General features: G+C 42.7%; 2 protein-coding genes across 2 annotated transcripts; both read right to left on the reverse strand.

The window, feature by feature from the left end:
• Nucleotides 1-1961: 1961 nt before the first annotated feature.
• LOC124262107 (gamma-glutamyl hydrolase-like) lies at nt 1962-11480 on the reverse strand. Its single transcript, XM_046696555.1, has 9 exons — nt 11217-11480; nt 8128-8233; nt 7410-7460; nt 6251-6335; nt 5918-6056; nt 5538-5644; nt 3622-3715; nt 2450-2587; nt 1962-2340 (listed from the first exon to the last, which is right to left on the reverse strand). Exons 1-9 carry the CDS (start codon nt 11368-11370, stop codon nt 2186-2188), a joined length of 1029 nt encoding a protein of 342 aa, XP_046552511.1. The 5' UTR covers nt 11371-11480; the 3' UTR covers nt 1962-2185.
• A 931-nt stretch (nt 11481-12411) lies between these two features.
• LOC124262105 lies at nt 12412-17147 on the reverse strand. The gene is made up of 3 exons (XM_046696553.1): nt 16944-17147; nt 13581-14409; nt 12412-13138 (listed from the first exon to the last, which is right to left on the reverse strand). Exons 2-3 carry the CDS (start codon nt 14407-14409, stop codon nt 12537-12539), a joined length of 1431 nt encoding a protein of 476 aa, XP_046552509.1. The 5' UTR covers nt 16944-17147; the 3' UTR covers nt 12412-12536.
• Between the last annotated feature and the right edge of the window lie 2298 nt (nt 17148-19445).

A 19445-nucleotide genomic window follows, 5' to 3' on the forward strand; every position in this document is an offset into this window, starting at 1 on the left:
TATCACAGAACCCATGACAACCCGTTCTTTATACCTCAGTATAGAATATATGGGATAGTTAATCGTGGATCCACACATCCCTAAGCCAGAGCCATCGAGAAACGCTCACGGCGTACAGATAATGTTTTATCCATTGGTGATTTGCTCTCGGTTTATCCATTGATGACTTGCACACGTATTATGCTCCCGATTTATCAATTGGTGACTTGTTCACGTTTTATCCATTTGTGACTTGTTCACGTTTTATCCATTGGTGATTTGTTCACGTTTTATCCATCGGTGATTTGCTCACGTTTTATCCATCGGTGATTTGCTCACGTTTTATCCATTGGTGACTTGCTCACGTTTTATCCATCGATGATTTGCTCATGTTTTATCCATTGGTGATTTGCTCACGTTTTATCCACTGGTGACTTGTCATTGGTACCCATGTGGGGACTCGAACCCGGGTCTTTGGCGTGACGCTTTAATCACTACGCTACCCAACCGCCCCTGCAGTGTATAACGTATACCCATCTTCTGTTAGTCTGTCTCAGTCCCTGAACCACATTATTTACCCTACTGCCTTACCCTCTCTGCAGTGCTCAAGCCCTAAATGAAGCAAGTTTAGATGTCCTGAGGTTCAGACTGAATCTCTGGTCTCCCTGGGGCTCCTTTTCAATTTAAATGGGTTGTTTGTTACTATCAAAATTATATTATATTCAGAGACTAAGCGTTAGTCTGTGGGCGAATAGACATGATGTCCCGGGACAGTAGTGGACTGAAGCTCTAAGTGTGGGAAGAAGTAAAAAAAACTACCCGGTCTTGTTTTCCCAAGTTGAAAGATATCAGGAAAATGATTACTAAAATATGCAGTATTTAAAACCATATATTTTAATTCCTACTTGCGCTATGAGGAACCACTGATTGTCATGTTAAATTTAATCCGGGTTGATGATGCGACGTGGAGCAATGATCACGTGACTCATGGATATTATCAACACGCATTATATTTTATTAACATGTCAATACACAAACATGTTTATCATTCCCCGTAACTGTGCTCTTCTAATCATGACGTTTCTGAAAATATACTCGGATAATTATTTCACATAAAGAGGTATTCAGTCGACATCCATGTCCTTGGATCGGAACCCGACAGTATTATATACTGGACGAAATATTACAACACAACACTGTCCACGCACATGAGATCAACATCAGGCTTATTGTCCGCGGAGTAGCCTAGCCGACCAAATGATTCTCATCCGGGTGGGCTATGAGTGGGAAGCCGACCAGAATGGTTTAGTTGGAGTGAGTGAGGCAAGCTTACCAAGTGGTTATTCTCTGGATGGGCAAGCCTACCATGTGGTTATTCTCTGGATGGGCTAGCCGACCAAGTGGTTATTCTCTGGATGGGCTAGCCTATCATGTGGTTATTCTCTGGATGGGCAAGCCTACCATGTGGTTATTCTCTGGATGGGCTAGCCTACCATGTGGTTATTCTCTGGATGGGCAAGCCTACCATGTGGTTATTCTCTGGATGGGCTAGCCAACCAAGTGGTTATTCTCTGGATGGGCTAGCCTACCATGTGGTTATTCTCTGGATGGGCTAGCCTACCAAGTGGTTATTCTCTGGATGGGCAAGCCTACCATGTGGTTATTCTCTGGATGGGCAAGCCTACCAAGTGGTTATTCTCTGGATGGGCAAGCCTACCAAGTGGTTATTCTCTGGATGGGCTAGCCTACCATGTGGTCATTCTCTGGATGGGCTAGCCTACCAAGTGGTTATTCCCTGGATGGGCTAGCCTACCATGTGGTTATTCTCTGGATGGGCTAGCCTACCAAGTGGTTATTCTCTGGATGGGCTAGCCTACCAAGTGGTTATTCTCTGGATGGGCTAGCCTACCATGTGGTTATTCTCTGGATGGGCTAGCCTACCAAGTGGTTATTCTCTGGATGGGCTAGCCTACCAAGTGGTTATTCTCTGGATGGGCTAGCCTACCATGTGGTTCTCTGGATGGGCTAGCCTACCAAGTGGTTATTCTCTGGATAGGCTAGTCTACCAAGTGGCTATTCTCTGGCTTGGCTAGCCTACCAAGTGGTTATTCAGAGGATGGGCTAGCCTACCAAGTATTATTTCTCCAGGTCAAGTTGCTCCCCTACGAATAGGAAGCCGACCAGAATGTCTGTAGTCGAGGTGAGGCTAGCCGACCAAGTGGTTGTCCCCAGTGTGTATGGTGTAGTTGAAGTAGTAGATCTGCTGGAAGGAACCGTCATCCCAGTAGTTCATGAAGGAATTCTCAATGAGAATCTGACCCGCGTCTCTGTCACTGGGGAACTTGTGGCAGCTTCTTCTGGCTGAAAGAGGAAAACGTACTTCCGTCTTACTGCGTGTTTGTGCATGTTTAACAAACCCAGTAACTTCATAACTGTCGGAATTTTCCTTAAAGGTTGTAAACACTATTACCCTCATTGACGAAGAAGTTGGCTAAGTACTGTGACACCAGGACGGCGTTAGCTCCATGGTTGACATCACGACGGGGGTTCCAATCAAAACTGATCTTCTCGGGGTGCCATTGTGTGCCGTAGAACGGATAGTGATAGGCTGGGAGAGGAAACGTCAAAATCTGATGAATTATGTGAGCACAATTATAGTTACGACTATATTATCATTATATATCATACCATACCATATGAATAAATAAATTCCTCTTGACTGTCGTGCGATGTACTAAGGATCCGAAGTAGGTACAGTGTATGTATTATGTCGATAGGTTATCAAACAGAAGCACAATAAAGTATACGGATGGCTGTGAAACTAAGGTCTACTGCAAAATATCCCAACGAAACTATACACAAAGAACTTAATTAAGCACCCCCTGTATTTTTGCAATGATAGGTTTTCAACACGTACATTAAACTTCTCGTGGTGACCGAGATGGAAAAACATCGAATTTTTCTTACCCGTATGATCCTTTGACTCATAAAATAAGTACAAAATGATTGGAATCCATGGTGATCTTATGATGATAATTGATGATTTAAAAGGACCCACTGATTTTCATATTACAAAACCATGTCTGTACAAGTATGGCCCTGGAATGTTTAATGTTGAATTTATTGGTGAATGTGAACATTCAAAATTTCATTTTGCATGTAGGAAACGATTCAAGGTCAATACCGAGTGTAACCTCCATGTGACTCTATGACAGCCAGCACTCTCCTCCTCATACCCCCTGTCCAGGCTCCTGATCCCCGAAGGGGCAGTCTACCACAGGCCCTCGTGTCTTTGCGAGGATTAATGATTAAAACAATATTGTTTTTGAGATGACCCCCGACTCGAAATGCTTCTCAGTACAATACATCATATGGTATTATGCTGTAAGGAAAATTTGGAGGCGGGGGTCATCTCAAATTTTTGTATATATTTTATAAAATCTTTAATCCTCGCAAAGACACGAGGGCCTGTGCAGTCTACGCCATTCCTCGTGTAAAGCAGCTTCCAATTGGGCCGCAAGGTTCTGTACAGGAGGACCCCTTTGATATGCTCCAAAGGGTTAAGATCGGGGCTCGTAAGATATGTCAGGGGGTGCTTAACTAAGTTCTTTGTGTATATTAACTGCAATAGATTATATATACCTTCAGCTGTCGATATAAACAACTGCCCCTTTGTGTCCCGGTTTGTGGACAAAACCCGGAAGAAGTGTCTTAGCGACGCCGACTTGTTATATGTCTGCAAAGATACAGAGTAAGTAAATATAAAGAGTAAAAGTAAATATAAAACTGATCCCATTAGCAAGTGACCTATGAAGATCCGGGTTGGTATTGTTTTTCAGCAACCTGTGCTTGTCGTAAGAGGCGACTAATGTAATCGGGTGGCCAGACACACATGCCATCGCATCCGAATTGCGTAGATCGATGCCCTTATATAGCTGGAAGAATTGCCGAGTGTGGCGTTAAACAACAAACAAACAAACATCAACAATGCAGTCATTTCATAATACACCATTAACAAAATTGACAGAAGCGCTTCTTAAATCACTGAGCATTAAAACATATAACGATGCTCTTTGTAATGATAAAATGTCAGGTCGCTGTACAGATGAATTTCCACGTCCTGCTTTTACAGCCGTGTTTCACGACGAAATTGATTTACTAGAGCTCGTTGTTCAGTTAAAGTTGTGATGGCCAGACAATGTGATCATAAAAATGGCAAAATATCGGGGCATCTAATCCAAGGGAGGCAACTGTACAATGGAAAGACGTCGGATAACGTCTACAGCCACACCACTGTGAGGCTGACATTAAGTTGTAGAAATAAAGTTACCTTAAATTAAAAATATGTAAGAACATAATGGAAAAATATAATCAAGATGGAACCCAGACCAATGGTTAATTCCAGAGCTTGTACAATCACTCTAGGCTTGAGTTGGACCGCCTTATTCATGTATTCTCAAGGGTCTGCGAGACACCGTCCACAACAATACGTCATCACTAGTGTCGTATCTAGTACAGGATTTCGGCTGCAGGGTCACAGTGAGAACTGTAGTACACAGAACGGGGGATTTGAAGGACTCCACTATCAAGTACGTACTCGATCAGTACCGTATCGTACAACACACTGTAACTTAATTAACTGGCAGTGGAAAATGTTTTTAAAAACCAAATGTCTGGACGCACATTGACAAAAATTCGTTTGTGTGGTCATTCATCTGGTTGTGCTGGCAGCATGACAGCATAAGAAAACCTCTCACGTGTAAACATTGGTGCTTTTCACAATTTCGTTTATCAGTGATAAGAATTAAGGCTGACACAGGAAGCCATGCTGTTTACATAGCTGTTCGAGAGTCACATAAACAGAACCGTGGGAAAGAAATAATGTGCTCGACCACGCTTCACAACTGCTTCGATGATGTCGTTCCATGATGTCAAGTCAAAACTAAATGTGAAGTCAGTTTCACATATGGACAAGTCAGCCCAAACCTGAATTTACAGGGAAATACACACGATGATATACTATATCTATATAGTGCCAACTGTGTTCTATTGTGTCGGTATTCTATAATCTTGAATGTCCAACGCTCGGTTATACGAGTCCGAAACGGGTTTAAACCCTCGGGCCCTCGACAAACTGGACTCGTTGAAGCTCCACTCGGCTGGCACTGGAAGGAATCCATTATGTAACCAGTTTTCGAGCACAAGCCTAACACGTGACTAAACATAACGGGCGATTGTTATCGTTCGCACTTTGCTTCTGATGAAAGTGTAGACATACATTCTATTCAACTCAGAACAACCTGTCTTCTAAAATTTCTATCATGTTACACTAACTACATACGGCAGGATCTGGCGTTAAGTGGTTTCGTGTAAATTCAGTTAATATCACTACGCTAGCTGTTGCTACCCGACGTACCGTACACACGTGCAGCGTAATATGCCAAATGGGTGAGAGTGACTGGATTGCCCGACATCCACAACATGGTGACTTCTACATTAGCCCACTAATGTATTATATGTGTGAAATGTAGATCTATGCTAGCGGACAACCTATCTACCTGGAGCGACACGCCGTAGTGATGAAAGTTCGGCGTGACATTCTCGCTGGAAAGGATGGCGGCCAGCTGGGATGTCAGTCCTCCAAACAGCCTGCTTGTGTTGTAACCTGTAGGTAAACAAGAGGGTAGATTTACTTATACCGGTACCACTAATCGTATTTTCTGCGCATGATCGGAAGGAATATAAGCTTAGCAGGGTTAGGGTTAGACTCCTATATACAACAACCGGAAGTAGCTAAAACAATAGTACCGGTATAAGTAAAGTGCTCCCAAAGAGAACAAGCAAAAATCTGAAAATATGCTCGAACAAAATGACAATAACACCATATTTCAGCTGTACCATATGACGGCATGTAGTCATCTCTGCAGTAATTGCCTACCTGGGTGTAGGATGAGGGGTAGGCTGACGTTGTAGGCCACTGACGAGTGCAGGTAATCGTGGCCTGTACTCAGGTACGTCAGCAACTGGAACCCCTCACACGTGCCCCACAGGGGGAACACCTCGCCCTCCGAGTTGGCCTATAATACACACAGGAATTAGGGCGAGTGACGTAGTGAATTTATTTACAAGTCATCGGTCAATGTAGATTCCATCTATATCACGTTCCACTGAATAATATATAAATTGGACTCGGGCCCTATACAACATTAAACTCAATCACTCACTCACTCCATGTCGTACCTGGGACATAAATACTGAAATGTGAACATACCTTAACAGCCAAGTCATAGATGATTCTGGCAGCCTTGGAGTAGTCACTGGTGCGGATGCCACCATGGCCCCCAGGAAACAGAACCCTGGTACATGAAGTAAACAACATGGCGTAAGGGGATCTGAGGTGCCATGTTTACGATAAAAATATACATTCGGCTATCGACCATCAACATGCAATTCCTGCTCTGGTTACGAGGTAACCAAGTCACTCGAACGTTTATTATGGTACGGTAGACGCCACAACACCGACTCAAAGTAGGAACCAACCACACAAAAATATATACTACGTCTATAACGAACTGATGGATATAACGTACTGATGGATATACGAACTGGCGGATATAACGAACTGACGGTTATAACGAACTGGCGGATATAACGAACTGACGGCTAAAACGAACTGACAGATATAACGAACTGGCGGATATAACGAACTGACGGATATAACGAACTGATGGATATAACGAACTGGCGGATATAACGAACTGACGGTTATAACGAACTGGCGGATATAACGAACTGATGGATATAATGAACTGGCGGATATAACGAACTGGCGGATATAACGAACTGACGGATATAACGAACTGATGGATATAACGAACTTGCGGATATAACGAACTGACGAATATAACGAACTATTACTTTTATTCCCACCCTTTTGCTGTATATTTCAGTGTAACTAACGAACTACGGCCATAACGATGTAAAATTAGTGGTCCCTTTGAGTTCGTTACAACCGTAGTGTCCTCAGTTAACGAAAACTACAACATATTTGTAACGACAAGACGGGCACAGGACAGCGCTAGAGACCAAAATCTTTCTCTTCATTTGCATGTTATGCTTGTTCGTTCGTTGTTTAACGCTGCACTCAGCAATATTCAAGCTATTTGGCGGCGGTCTGTAAATATTCAATCGAATCGGGACCACACAAACTACACATTTGGGATACGATGACATGTGTCAACAAAGTCAGCGAGCCTGACCACCGGATCCCAGTAGTCGCCTCTTACGACAAGCATGGGTTGCTGAAGACCAATTCTGACCTGGATCTTCACTGGTTACATATGCATGCGTTGTGATGGGCAACGGGTACAGAATCACAAGAGTGACACTCAGAAACAATCGGGGGTGCCGTCAACAAAACGATGACCTACCCATTGATCTTGGAGAAGAGCTGTTCATAGTACTGTGGGGTTTCTCGCACACTGAAAACAGATTTATTCAGATACTCAGATACTTCAGATATTACAGGTGACACTCTAATACAAGGGAATGTATACGGTCATGTCTCAGGCAAATGATCCCTACAAGAAACGGTTATTGTATGGTGATGTATTTGAGGCGGGTATCACAGTCTGTAGTACATGCATTATATAAAGGGTATATCCCGACAAGTTAAGTGTACATGGAGGGACGCAGATTCATTGTAGCACTAATCAGCACAACGGTTTGATTTGTTTGCTGTTTAACGCCACTCTCAGCATTATTCCAGCTGTATGACGGCAGCCTACAGCATGTCTGGACCAGACAATCCAGTGATTGACGTCATGAGTATGTCACGCGTTTGGGAAACGACGACATGCATCAACCAAGTCGACCAGCCTGACCAGACAATCTCGTTAGTCGTCTCTTTGAACAAGCGTGTGTTGCTGAAGACCAATTTATCCCTCACGGGTCAACAAGCACAGAGACGGTGAAGTGATTAGGGATTAAAATCAACCGATCGTGGCACGCCTAAGGGCCACAACTCTACAAAGAGAATATCAGCACCTTTATCAACAGGGTTCCGCATGTAGTTACAGCCAAGCAAATGTATTCAGTGAGAATTACTATGGTGGCACGTCCAACCCGGTGAATTGAATGTTTGCTCACCGGATGGGCACGACCCTCGCCCCAGACTGTTCTAAGTACTTGACATAGTTGGCTGATATAAGGGTGTCTCCATGTCGCTTGCTGCTGGCGGCCTGGGTAATCACCCCCTGTCAAATACACCATCTTATACTGCTAGGCGTATTTTCAACTAGTGTAAGTCCAGATTCCGTTACTGCACATCTTACATTTTCGTCATACTGTTTATATACTATTCCAAAAAAAAAAGAAACGCATAACACAGAAATCTAGAAAAGTATAATACTTTATGGATAATGCCAATCAAACAGAACACAGAAATCTGTTGCGAAAATGTGTTTTCAAACATGTATAACTCGTACACAAATAGACTTTAGTACATGAATTTTTGCATCAGTTTAGAAGAAGGAAATGTCTATACAACCAAGTGGATAATTTTATATAACGGAGATGTTGAGCGCCATGGTGACGACGTAGCACGGGCTCGACGTCGGATCTCCTGGCTCTCAGTCCAATCTCTCTGAACCTGTTCCGTACAGTTTGACCGGATATCCTCCGAAGTCCAGGCACCCTGGCTGCTGTGCTCTCACCCGTGGCAGTACGATCAGGCAAATGTAGTACCCGGATGTACCGATCTTGGGCTACAGTGGTGACTCGAGGTCTGCCTGTACGGGGACGGTCATTTATTATGCCTGTTTGGTTGTAAAGAGCTGTAAGCCGTGATATCGTGCTCAGACTAACATTCAGGCGCCTGGTAACAGAAGATTGGTAATCTCCAGCGTGCATTCTTTCAATGGCGATGTTCGGTGTCGCAACGTCAAGACGTGGCGTAATGATTTGACCTTGAAACTCCTTCAAAACTAATGCCGATTTCCGAAAGTAATCTGGATTTTTATAGCCAGACAGTGCACTCTCTCTGCTGAACAATTTCAACTGGAAGGTGATTTCTGTTGCGTTGTGGTGATGCCTTTTTAATCCTTGTAAGAAATCTCATCAAAATCAACATTTCAGGTAAAGTCGGTTTTCTCACTTGTGCAATTGTGTAAAATCATGTGATCAACACTTTTGTAACATATTTTGACGATTGTTTGAACACAATAGGTAATTAAAAAAATTGGTCCAAACATATGATCATACTAAAAGCATACTGGAATACACATGTAAAGCACGTGGTTCAGACAATATCCCAAGAAAAATGGGTGGCATGTTCATGTGCTGCGAAGGCGCCATGTAGAATATTTATAACGTGCTTTTCCAGGCTTCATATCCTGCTCAAAGCGCACAAATATTACCTGATTATTATTACCCCGGATAACCAAAGCTGCCTGTGAAGCGCTAGAAAGTTAATAGTCACATGACCAATCCCACCGGGTACCCATTCTCTCCTGGGTGAGCAAAGGCTATGGTGAGACCACGTGTATCACATGTGCTTCGTTGTGGTGCAGGACTGAAGTCCTTGAAACTGTCAGGAGTCAAGCTGCCAAACACGGTCACCCATCCCAAGGGCTCTACGCGCAAGGTTGCTCAAGTTCAACTGATTTGTGACCTGAGCTCTACGCACAGGTGGACACATCACCGTTGTGCAGTTGTGCTACAGTTTGCTGAACTGAATTAACAGACTACATTACTAAACATTTACTTTTCTTGACATGATGAAAATCTCGACTTGAGGACATGGCGTTGGGTTCATTGGTCTGGTGAAAGTCGCTATATTTAACACGGTGCCCCGACGGTAATGTGATAGTGTGGGCTGCGTTTCGTATGGATATGTTTACAATGCCAGGGACATTCAAGGGTCAACGTTACCGATCGGAAGTATTGGATACTGCCGTCATGTCACATTGTGATAACAATTCTCTTGCTTGTCATCCGATATTCATGAATGACAACGAGGAATGATGACATTTTTTATGGATATACAACTTCTTTTATTTTGTGTACCAGGGGTGGATACAGCTTTTTGAGAAAGGGGTGGGGGGATGCACACTATTGAGAAAAGGAGGGGTGCACACTTCAATTTCACCCGAGTTTCAATGGTCATTTAACAAACTTTCAGCACAAAGGGTGCGCACCTTCTGGATCCGCCTATGTGTACATCCTTAAAAACTGTCATCGTTCTTCATCTACTCAACTTCTAAAGTGCCCATCAAAGAAATGAATGACAACGCCAGACCACGCACGCCGCCGCGGCCATTTGCACAACAACGCCACCGAAACATTAACATGACACGCAAGGAGATGAAATGAACACCATCGAACATCTTATTACAGTCTTGAACGCCAAGTTCGAGCTAAAGATGCCCCTGTTCAAAATGTGCAGGAACATACACTCTATGGGGAATGGCAGAGGATTCCTTTGCTGAGAGTTCCACCCTTGATTTACAGTATGAGGAGACTGGGCCACCCTTGCCCCAAAACAGCCTTGCTAAAAATGCCTCTCAACATTAGTGTAGGGAATTGGTTAAAATCTCATAATTGATGATTGGTTCATTACAACCGATCGATCATCGAAAATAATTGGTTAGCGTCATTTATGAAATTTGTTAATGCACATAAACATAAGGAAAAAAACGTAGTTCTTTTGGGGCTTTTTGGCAAATTTCACATCTTTAAAGGATGACTAGTATGTTAGGAACATAAATTTCTTGGAGCCTTTAAGATAAATTCAATCATGACTTGAAACGAGCTTGTAGTCCTTACAAAATGTAACAGACAAAACCAACAATGTGAAAAATATTGTTCATGAAAACAAGTGTTCCAAAATTGGTTGTGTTCGATTATGAGAAATTATGATCGATTGCTTGGTCGTTTAGTCACTACGACCAATCTTCGATTATTTCAATTAATCGGACCACCACTACTCCACATTGCTACACTACAACGTTGCAAGAGATAGCTAAATGTACATAATGAACGCCACAACTTTGGATAAGGATGACACGTAGATATATGGAATGACGGACAGAGTGACTGCGACAGACTAATACAGGAATCATGTGGTTTGAATTTTCTATTTCACACGTACGCACCAAATACATGTTATCATTATCGGTTCTGGATTTGTAAAGTACAGCTACATGTAGACCTACCGTTTTAATGAGTGGTATGCTTACCAATGACCGGTCTGTCTGTACAAACGGTTGCTCCAACAACGACCAAAGCTGCCCCGCCACACAACACCATCAACCACCACGACATCCTCAATTGCATCCTCCCTGCACACTGAAACACTGGTTCCGAAACAGAAACACCACGTGACCACGTCATATCAGGAGGATGGTGAGTTGGTCAAGGACATCCGTATCCCGACAACAGATATATGTCTTGATCTGTTTGACTGGCATTTAGAAGTTGGTGACTAATAAGAAAGTAAGATTGTTTATGGATAACAACTTCTTTTATTATATATGATACGACGTTTCGGTATGGATTCTTATACCGTTGTCAAGTAAGAGTGAAGTACTACAGCACAGAACAGACTTATATACATGAACAGGGATTAAGTAATAACAACATGTAGGTATCCTACTTTCAGATATACGTCTTGATCGTATGCGAGTGTCTAGAGGGCATTGGCGTCTGACACTATTTCTAGGAGAAAATATATCTATGTCACGACCTACCAATTGCAAATAATACATATCCACGGGAACATGGCGAGATATGTTTGAGTGTATGAACAGGTATAGGAACATGACACGAGGTGTTTGAATGTATGAACAGGAACGTGACGTGAGGTATTTGAGTATGTTGGCATTAATAGGAACGTGACACGAGGTGTTTGAATGTATGAATAGGAACGTGACACGAGGTGTTTGAATCTATGAATAGGAACGTGACACGAGGTGTTTGAATGTATGAATAGGAACGTGACACGAGGTGTTTGAATGTATGAATAGGAACGTGACACGAGGTGTTTGAATGTATGAATAGGAACGTGACACGAGGTGTTTGAATCTATGAATAGGAACGTGACACGAGGTGTTTGAATGTATGAATAGGAACGTGACACGAGTTGTTTGAATCTATGAATAGGAACGTGACACGAGGTGTTTGAATCTATGAATAGGAACGTGACACGAGGTGTTTGAATGTATGAATAGGAAAGTGACACGAGGTGTTTGAATGTATGAATAGGAACGTGACACGAGGTGTTTGAATGTATGAATAGGAACGTGACGTGAGGTGTTTGAGCGCATGAAATGAAATAGGAACGTGACAGGAGGCGTTTGAGCGTATGAAATGAAATAAGAACGTGACACGAGGCGTTTGAGTGCATAAAATGACATAGGAACGTGACGCGAGGTGTTTGAGTGTATAAAATGCTTCATTGTCAAAACATTGTCATATTTCAAGAATATTTTCCGATATTAAGAATGAGGTACAAAATCGGCTTCAACATATGACGTCCATATCTTCGTTGATTTGAATGTCTAATGTTTCTTCTTGTTACAGCAGCATGTCAACACGTCTCCCTCTGCACACGCTACGTCCTGAGAGAGTTTGGGATACTTCCTGGACAAAGCTGCCACCATAGCGTCAGTACATTTGGAATCATTTCCCGCCATCCCTTTAAGCAGACGACACCATCCCACTTCAGAAATGTCATTTCTCCATATTGTTTCGTATGTACAAGAATCAATGCAGTTCTGTTGGTACAAGTGATCCACGATGTCACGAACATCGACGATGTCTGTGAGGTTACAGACAACACACTTTTCTCTTATCTTCGTCTCCTCTTTGTCCTCGGTAGACGGCCGACAATTCAAGTGAGGGTATTCCGCTATCAAATGGTTCTTGAACTTCATGAACTGGTCAGAATCACATCGTTTAATTCTGGACACAAGCTCCCTGACCTGGCACTTTCTTGTGGAGTGGGACCGAATGGTATCTTCGTCAGACTGAAACAACACATCGTCTTGAACAAGTCTGTCGATGAATAGTCCATTTTTCAGATCCAAATTGTTGACTAACATCAAATGATTATGGCGAAGCCATGATCTATTTTCTTTTTGGTGAACTGTGTCTGGTACACCTACAAAACAAACCAGTAATAGCATCAGTCCAAAATGTCCCATGACAAGTAATTGTGTTGATCTAAGATACGTGTAACTTTGACAACCGAATCATGTATGAAAGTTAATTAGCGAAGCGTATAATTGTACATTATTTTCGAGGAAGGAAGTTGAGAATATCTTAATATAGCTATAACTTTAGTAAATTCGTTGTTACAATCATACGTGTAACATTCAGAACCTGAAACATTTATGAAAGTTAATTAGCGAAACGTAATTCTACATTTCTTTTGAGGAAGGAAGTACAGAACTGCCCCAATGTAGCTATAATATATATACAGAGCCAACTACACACTCATCAAGTGTTGTTTCGTATTAGGTTACGCGTTGCGGTGATGCCTTCCTGTAGAATGTGTGAAAGATGCAACTTGTATGTAGTGTAAGAAATAAAACAAATCACACCTGCTTTTGTTTTGACAATGTCGTCGGCAACGTCGTCCTGTGCGTCAGATGAAGATAACGTTTCCGACTCCCTGAACGTATCACGTACCAGCTCAGCCTCCATGCACCGCGTCTGAACGTGGTCCAACACCGCCGACAGACCATGGAGCCGACAATCCAAAGACCGCACCTGATCGTCTGTATACGACCTGCAGTCAGACTGGTGACTCGACAACGCCTCGTTAATGATCACGGAAGTCTTTCCTTGAGCATCTTTCAACATGCGAATTTCGTCAAAAAGGACGTTTTGGGAAGTTAGCACGACTGTGAGTAATTGTTTTATTTCCTTTATGTCAGTATAGTGGTCACAGGGGCTGGCTAGTGCTCCAGCTTCAGTGGTATCTTCACCATGATTGTACAGACATCCTGGCTCATTTCCATCACGAAGAACTGGCTGCGTCACTATTCCCCGATGTACTGAGTGAGTCATAGGTGACACGCCCGCGTTTCCCGTCAACTGATTCTGCTGCTGATCAGCCTGTGTTGGAGGACATACTTCCCCGCATTCGTCCACCTGCTCCTCCTGTGCTGCCTTCTTGCAGTCCTTCTGTCCGGCGTCTTCCTGTGCTCTATCGTGTTTATCATTACCTCCAACACTATGTTTGGTTGCGTCACTGTCTGTTCCCTCACGTTCTGAATCATCTTGCAACCATTCCCCGTCACCATGACGCGAAATACGGGATGGCGCCAGTTCTTGTGCAACATCGATCTGTCCTGGATTAAATGCTGGCTGGCGTTGTTTGGACGGTGTCAAGGAAGGCTCCGGGGCTTTCTTCGCTTGTGACGCCATCTGATCCACAAACAAGAATGAACGTTTATGTTTACATTTTCAACTATATTAAACAAATATACCATATATATATGTATATGTTATGGTATTCGCCCATATAATATTGTACTACCCATTTTAAATATACTACCCATCAAAAGTTTAGACTCACTAGTATAAATGTATCCGCTTACTTCAGTCAACTGTTCTAGACTAGATTGTGCAAAATATTCCATACTGTTTATAGGTACTGTTTACACATGAACTGATGCATTGTAAAACAAATTCGTAACGTTGAAAAGATTATTTTCAATAAATGATGAAACTCGGTGAAAATTGGCAAATTCTTAACAAAACTTTACACCAAAACGCAGCTGTTCACATGTACGATATTTGCACATGCTTTTCAGCAATTTGATGCATGATCCTCGTGCAAATCATCTGCATAAGGTCTGCAGTTGGTTCCCCCAAGTTAGTGGAGAAATTCATCTTCGATGTAACCACATGTATATACATAACATAGCATTTAAGTGAGTCTAAACTTTTGATGGGTAGTATATAAATCACTTCTCCAAATTTAACAATCCTTGAGGGATAAACAATTCTCACGCCCCGCCAAACAAATGTTGAACGTGGCATGCTAGCCAGTCTACTGTGCCATGAGATGGAGTAGACGAACGTGCTTCAAATGGGTTCGACTCTGATCGCCCCAGATCAGGATTGCCATATTCATATTCGGCTACGTTATTTGCGTGATGGTTTTACGATCTCAACGTCAACCAGTAACGCACTGTATGGGATCGAGTGACTGCCCCAACCACACGAAACCCCTTGCGCGCTGCTCATCTGCATGCCAAGACGTCCTCATGTTGGGTCGAGTCTGGCACAGCTAAACCGTAATGAACGTCTACGCTAGGCGCAATTGCTCTTGCAGATGGGTATAATTCCTGCAAAATGCGGGTAATGACGTCATGGGGTGGCCATCACCTGGCCTCATTCCCATCGTATGGAATGCTCTTCATGCCTTGAGACGTCAACCCCAGAATGTTCAAGAGCTGGGTCTCCTTTCACAAAACACTAAGGTGATCGTAAGTCACTAAGGTAACCATAGTGCAATGTTAAAGAATGGGAGTTAAGGTTAACCTTAATAAAGGTTGCTTCGTGAAAGGAGCCCTGGGCGCCATGATGGTACAGCAATGGCGCATGTTGCCCAATGCTGTGAATGCGAGAGAGGGCATACGCGATATAAGCTCCAATACAGATGGCTGGTCCCTGTGAAATCAGCGCACCTTAACACCTCATCATGTTTTATTGTATGCTCATAAACCAAATTTATGCACTAGCAACACATCTTGTCTATAATGATATGTTTGGGACATAAATTAATACATATGAAGTTTCTTTTTTGCTTAGTATATTACTGATGTAGAAAGGGAATTGGCCATGAAACGGAACTAACTTGTTCTATACAATACAAAGTGAACGGAACCGAAATGTGCTCGCAACAACCGGTAATGGACCTACCAGTGGATATTCTTCGGGATGGGGGATGGTTGAGGTTGTGATTTTACATGGCTAAATATTTATTAATTTAAAGTGAATAATACCTAAACCTATAATATTTTATATACCTATAATAATTTAGTTTTTGTGGCCGATATTTACTTATATAACATACAACAATAATTTATTTATTTGTGGCCGACATTTTCCTATTGTGTAAATAAAACGTAATTTCTTTTCAGCATTTTCTGTCACAATGTTTTTTCGATAACATCCCACTCTGCACTGAGCAATATGTACCTATACGACTGCAATCAGAAAATAATGGAGTTTTGACCAGACCAGTGACTGACATCATGAGCATCTATCTATGCAACGATAACAAGCATCAACCAAGTTAAGCTGGGCCCCGTCTCGCATATCGCAATATAAATTTGTAAATTTATAGCTTTGTCGAACGTTAGCGCGCGCAAAGGGAGCCGGGAACCAGCTTACAACCAAGTCAGCGAGCATGGCAACCCAATACTGATACACTCCCCTGGTCTCTGTGATGATGTAACAACGGACAGGACCAGATGTTAGTCACTGATTAACCAAACTTGGGCTAAAACTAACGAGAAACCCACTTTATCTGCGTAACCGCCTCCGTGGTGTAGTGGTTAGAGCGTCCGCCCGGAGAGCGGAGGGTCGCGGTTTCGATCCCCGACCGCGTACTTGTTGGTCCCTGCCTGACGCTCGGCATTAATGGGTACAACAAGAACTGGTCGGCTCGGAGTCAGTATGTGTCTGAGTGGGGTATTCATGCTTCACTGCGGCATGGTATCTCAGTGGGCTAACACTATAGAACCAGCTTCAGTCTGGGCTAGTACAAGCAGCCGCACATACACATACACACGCATGCACGTCGTCATATGAGCGAAATATTCTCAAGCACGACGATAAACCCAATTTCACCTCACCTCACTTTATCTGCGAAACAGCTGTGAGTAGTTAGTCCATAATGTCAATAAAGACGACAATCTACAACCAGCATGAACACCTTTGTGACATACCTTATTTTACAGCAGTCGTCTTCAGCAAGTAAATTCAACATGCATTCTTCTATGTAAACCCGTTGCACTGACGTGCTGCGTCACGTGTGAGATAACCACAGTGACTTTGCAGTTTGTATCTTTCCTTCCTCAGTGTCTATTCAGTGAAGTATTTATAGTTCCAAGTCATGTTTAACGGTAAAACAAATGTTAGTCGCACACTAGACTAACAACTAGTCTCTGAAATGAACATATTTTACAGATAAAACAGTTCAGGATAAAAAAAACATAAATAAATAAAATATAATGAACAGGAGCCCTGAGGCTTTCTTATTCAGAAACTGTGGAAACAGAAACTAGACTTGCCACATGTTCTAGACTTGCATGGGCTTTCTTCGATATACTTGTTTCATGGTCTGTTTGACAGACTAGTCGTAGGCCTACAGAAACTCAAACTCAGACTACATGCACAGAGTAAGACTAACGCTTAGTCTCCGAATATATATAATTTTGATTGTCACAAATAATCCTATTTAAATTGAAAAGGAGCCCCAGTGAGATGGGAGATTCGGAACCTGTGGAAATCTAGACTTACTTCATTTAGGGCGTTAGCACTGCAGGGAGGGCTAGGCAGTAGTGAAAATAATGTGGTTCAGGGACTGTGAGACAGACTAGCACAGTCAAAGTTACATCAGTTAGTTTCGTGTATCGCATATTTACCGTATTTGTCCTAAGGGACGCTAGGGCATCTAATGACGTTTAAAGGAGGAAAACGTCGGTTAGAGGCATTTGGCAACTCACTACCCTACCGAATCTCATATTTAACAATTCTTCAAAGGGTACATTTTCAGGAAACGGTCAATATATGCCGTACATTCATCAAATGTCGGACCCGCAATCAATTGTTTTACCAAGCTCGTGACCCGATGTCCGTGAGATGCCGGCATCTGTTGGGGCGATTATCATTTTTTATTCACACATTTTGATGATTTGCGTTATTATGATGTTTGTGTGTCATTATGAAACACTTTGTACATGGGTCCATATTTGGAGATTTTGACACTTTTCATATTTTCAGCAGTTTGCCGACTGCATCAAGATACTGCATGTGATTTTTCGTTCCATCTGCAAGTTGATCTTTGAGTCTATGTAGTCGATTGTCTGTTTCCCTATACACGCGTTTCCTCGATCGAGGGGCGCCTCCCAGGTCGAGTTGGCACAGCTGGGTCTTCTCTGCCTTCTCTATTTTCCTGATGATTTCCATAAACCTGAAGATGTTTGGATGGCGATGACTGAGTGTAGCATTCAATCTACTGTGAAACCTCTCAATGTTGTTAGTCCTGGGGCCGAATGTGTCATGATGGTTCCATATGGGTAAGCCGGGAAAGCGAGCGTCGTCGTCCACCCAGGTTGTAGTGATGTAGTCGTTGAATGTCTGTGAGCCGGGGATGATCACGAAGTTACCTACACAAAGTGTTTATTTTTTTAAAGCCATTTACCTGAGTAGGTTAATTACTTTATCTTTTAAGCTACCTCCACAAGATTCAGTTAAATAGCTAATCCCTAATTAGCTGGGGTTAATCCATTCTATCAGATAGGGGAGTAAGGTGTGTTTTCTTTGCTACTTACCTTCTCCACTGTCTCACAACTGGGAGTTCTCGCAAATGGGAGTAGACCGGTATTGCTTAACACCGCAAACGTAACTTTGCAGCTATTCAGTCAAGGCATATAAGAGGATATATATCGGCGTCCTATAGAGTATATACGGTATATTACGATGAGTCAACTAATTTCAACAAACAAGCAGAGAATAGAAGCGATCGACAATTTAGGCATGACGTTCTTCCGGCAATGCCTACTACATGTATTTATAACCATTCAGTTTAGATAGCCTGACCACATTTTGTTAGAACCCAGAGAACTAGAGCACCTGGTGACATTCGTGACCGACTGGCATTACTCCGTGACAAGCCGAATAGCGACCTTGCTAGTCTGTCTCACAGTCCCTGAACCACATTATTTTCCCCACTGCCAAGCCCTCTCTGCAGTGCTAAAGCCCTAAATAAAGCAAGTCTGGATTTCCTCAGGTTCTGAATTTCTGGTCTGCCTAGGGCTCCTTTTCAATATAAATGGGCTTGTTTGTTACTATCAGAAATATATATATTCAGAGACTAAGCCTTAGTCTACGACCTTGCATCATTCCTGTTATCTCGTGTTATTTATGGTGGCTGAAAAGCGGGTAGTTATTCCGGGACACACCGAAAAGCGACCATCTGGCAGTTGTCGGAAAGGAGCGAGTGTTGACGAATGCACTCGGTGAATCATTCGTCACCACTCGCCCCTTTCCGTAACCTCATGCACTTTTGGATTTGTCCAGGAATAATGCGAGTTGCTCACGAATGTCGGTGAATAAACCATACATAACCACTTCCCTGTTTGAATCCGAGGCAAGCACTTGGTAAGGAAGACCTGTGGAGAAACATTGAGGATCGTTCAAGTGTAGTGTCGCTAATCGGGGGATTG

This window comes from Haliotis rubra, unplaced genomic scaffold (genome assembly GCF_003918875.1).
Source record: "Haliotis rubra isolate DU_JTF1 unplaced genomic scaffold, ASM391887v1 Scf821, whole genome shotgun sequence".
Taxonomy (NCBI): domain Eukaryota; kingdom Metazoa; phylum Mollusca; class Gastropoda; order Lepetellida; family Haliotidae; genus Haliotis; species Haliotis rubra.

Bases quoted from the DNA above. Each gene is read 5' to 3' on its own strand.
- LOC124262107 (XM_046696555.1), bottom strand. From the start codon at position 11,370: ATGACGTGGTCACGTGGTGTTTCTGTTTCGGAACCAGTGTTTCAGTGT. The intron at 7,461-8,127 runs GTGAGCAAACAT...ATCTGTTTTCAG, and splicing joins GCGAGGGTCGTGCCCATCCG to TGTGCGAGAAACCCCACAGT. The intron at 6,336-7,409 runs GTAGGTCATCGT...TTCATGTACCAG, and splicing joins CTCTTCTCCAAGATCAATGG to GGTTCTGTTTCCTGGGGGCC.
- LOC124262105 (XM_046696553.1), bottom strand. From the start codon at position 14,409: ATGGCGTCACAAGCGAAGAAAGCCCCGGAGCCTTCCTTGACACCGTCC. The intron at 13,139-13,580 runs GTGTGATTTGTT...TTTGTTTTGTAG, and splicing joins CATTGTCAAAACAAAAGCAG to GTGTACCAGACACAGTTCAC.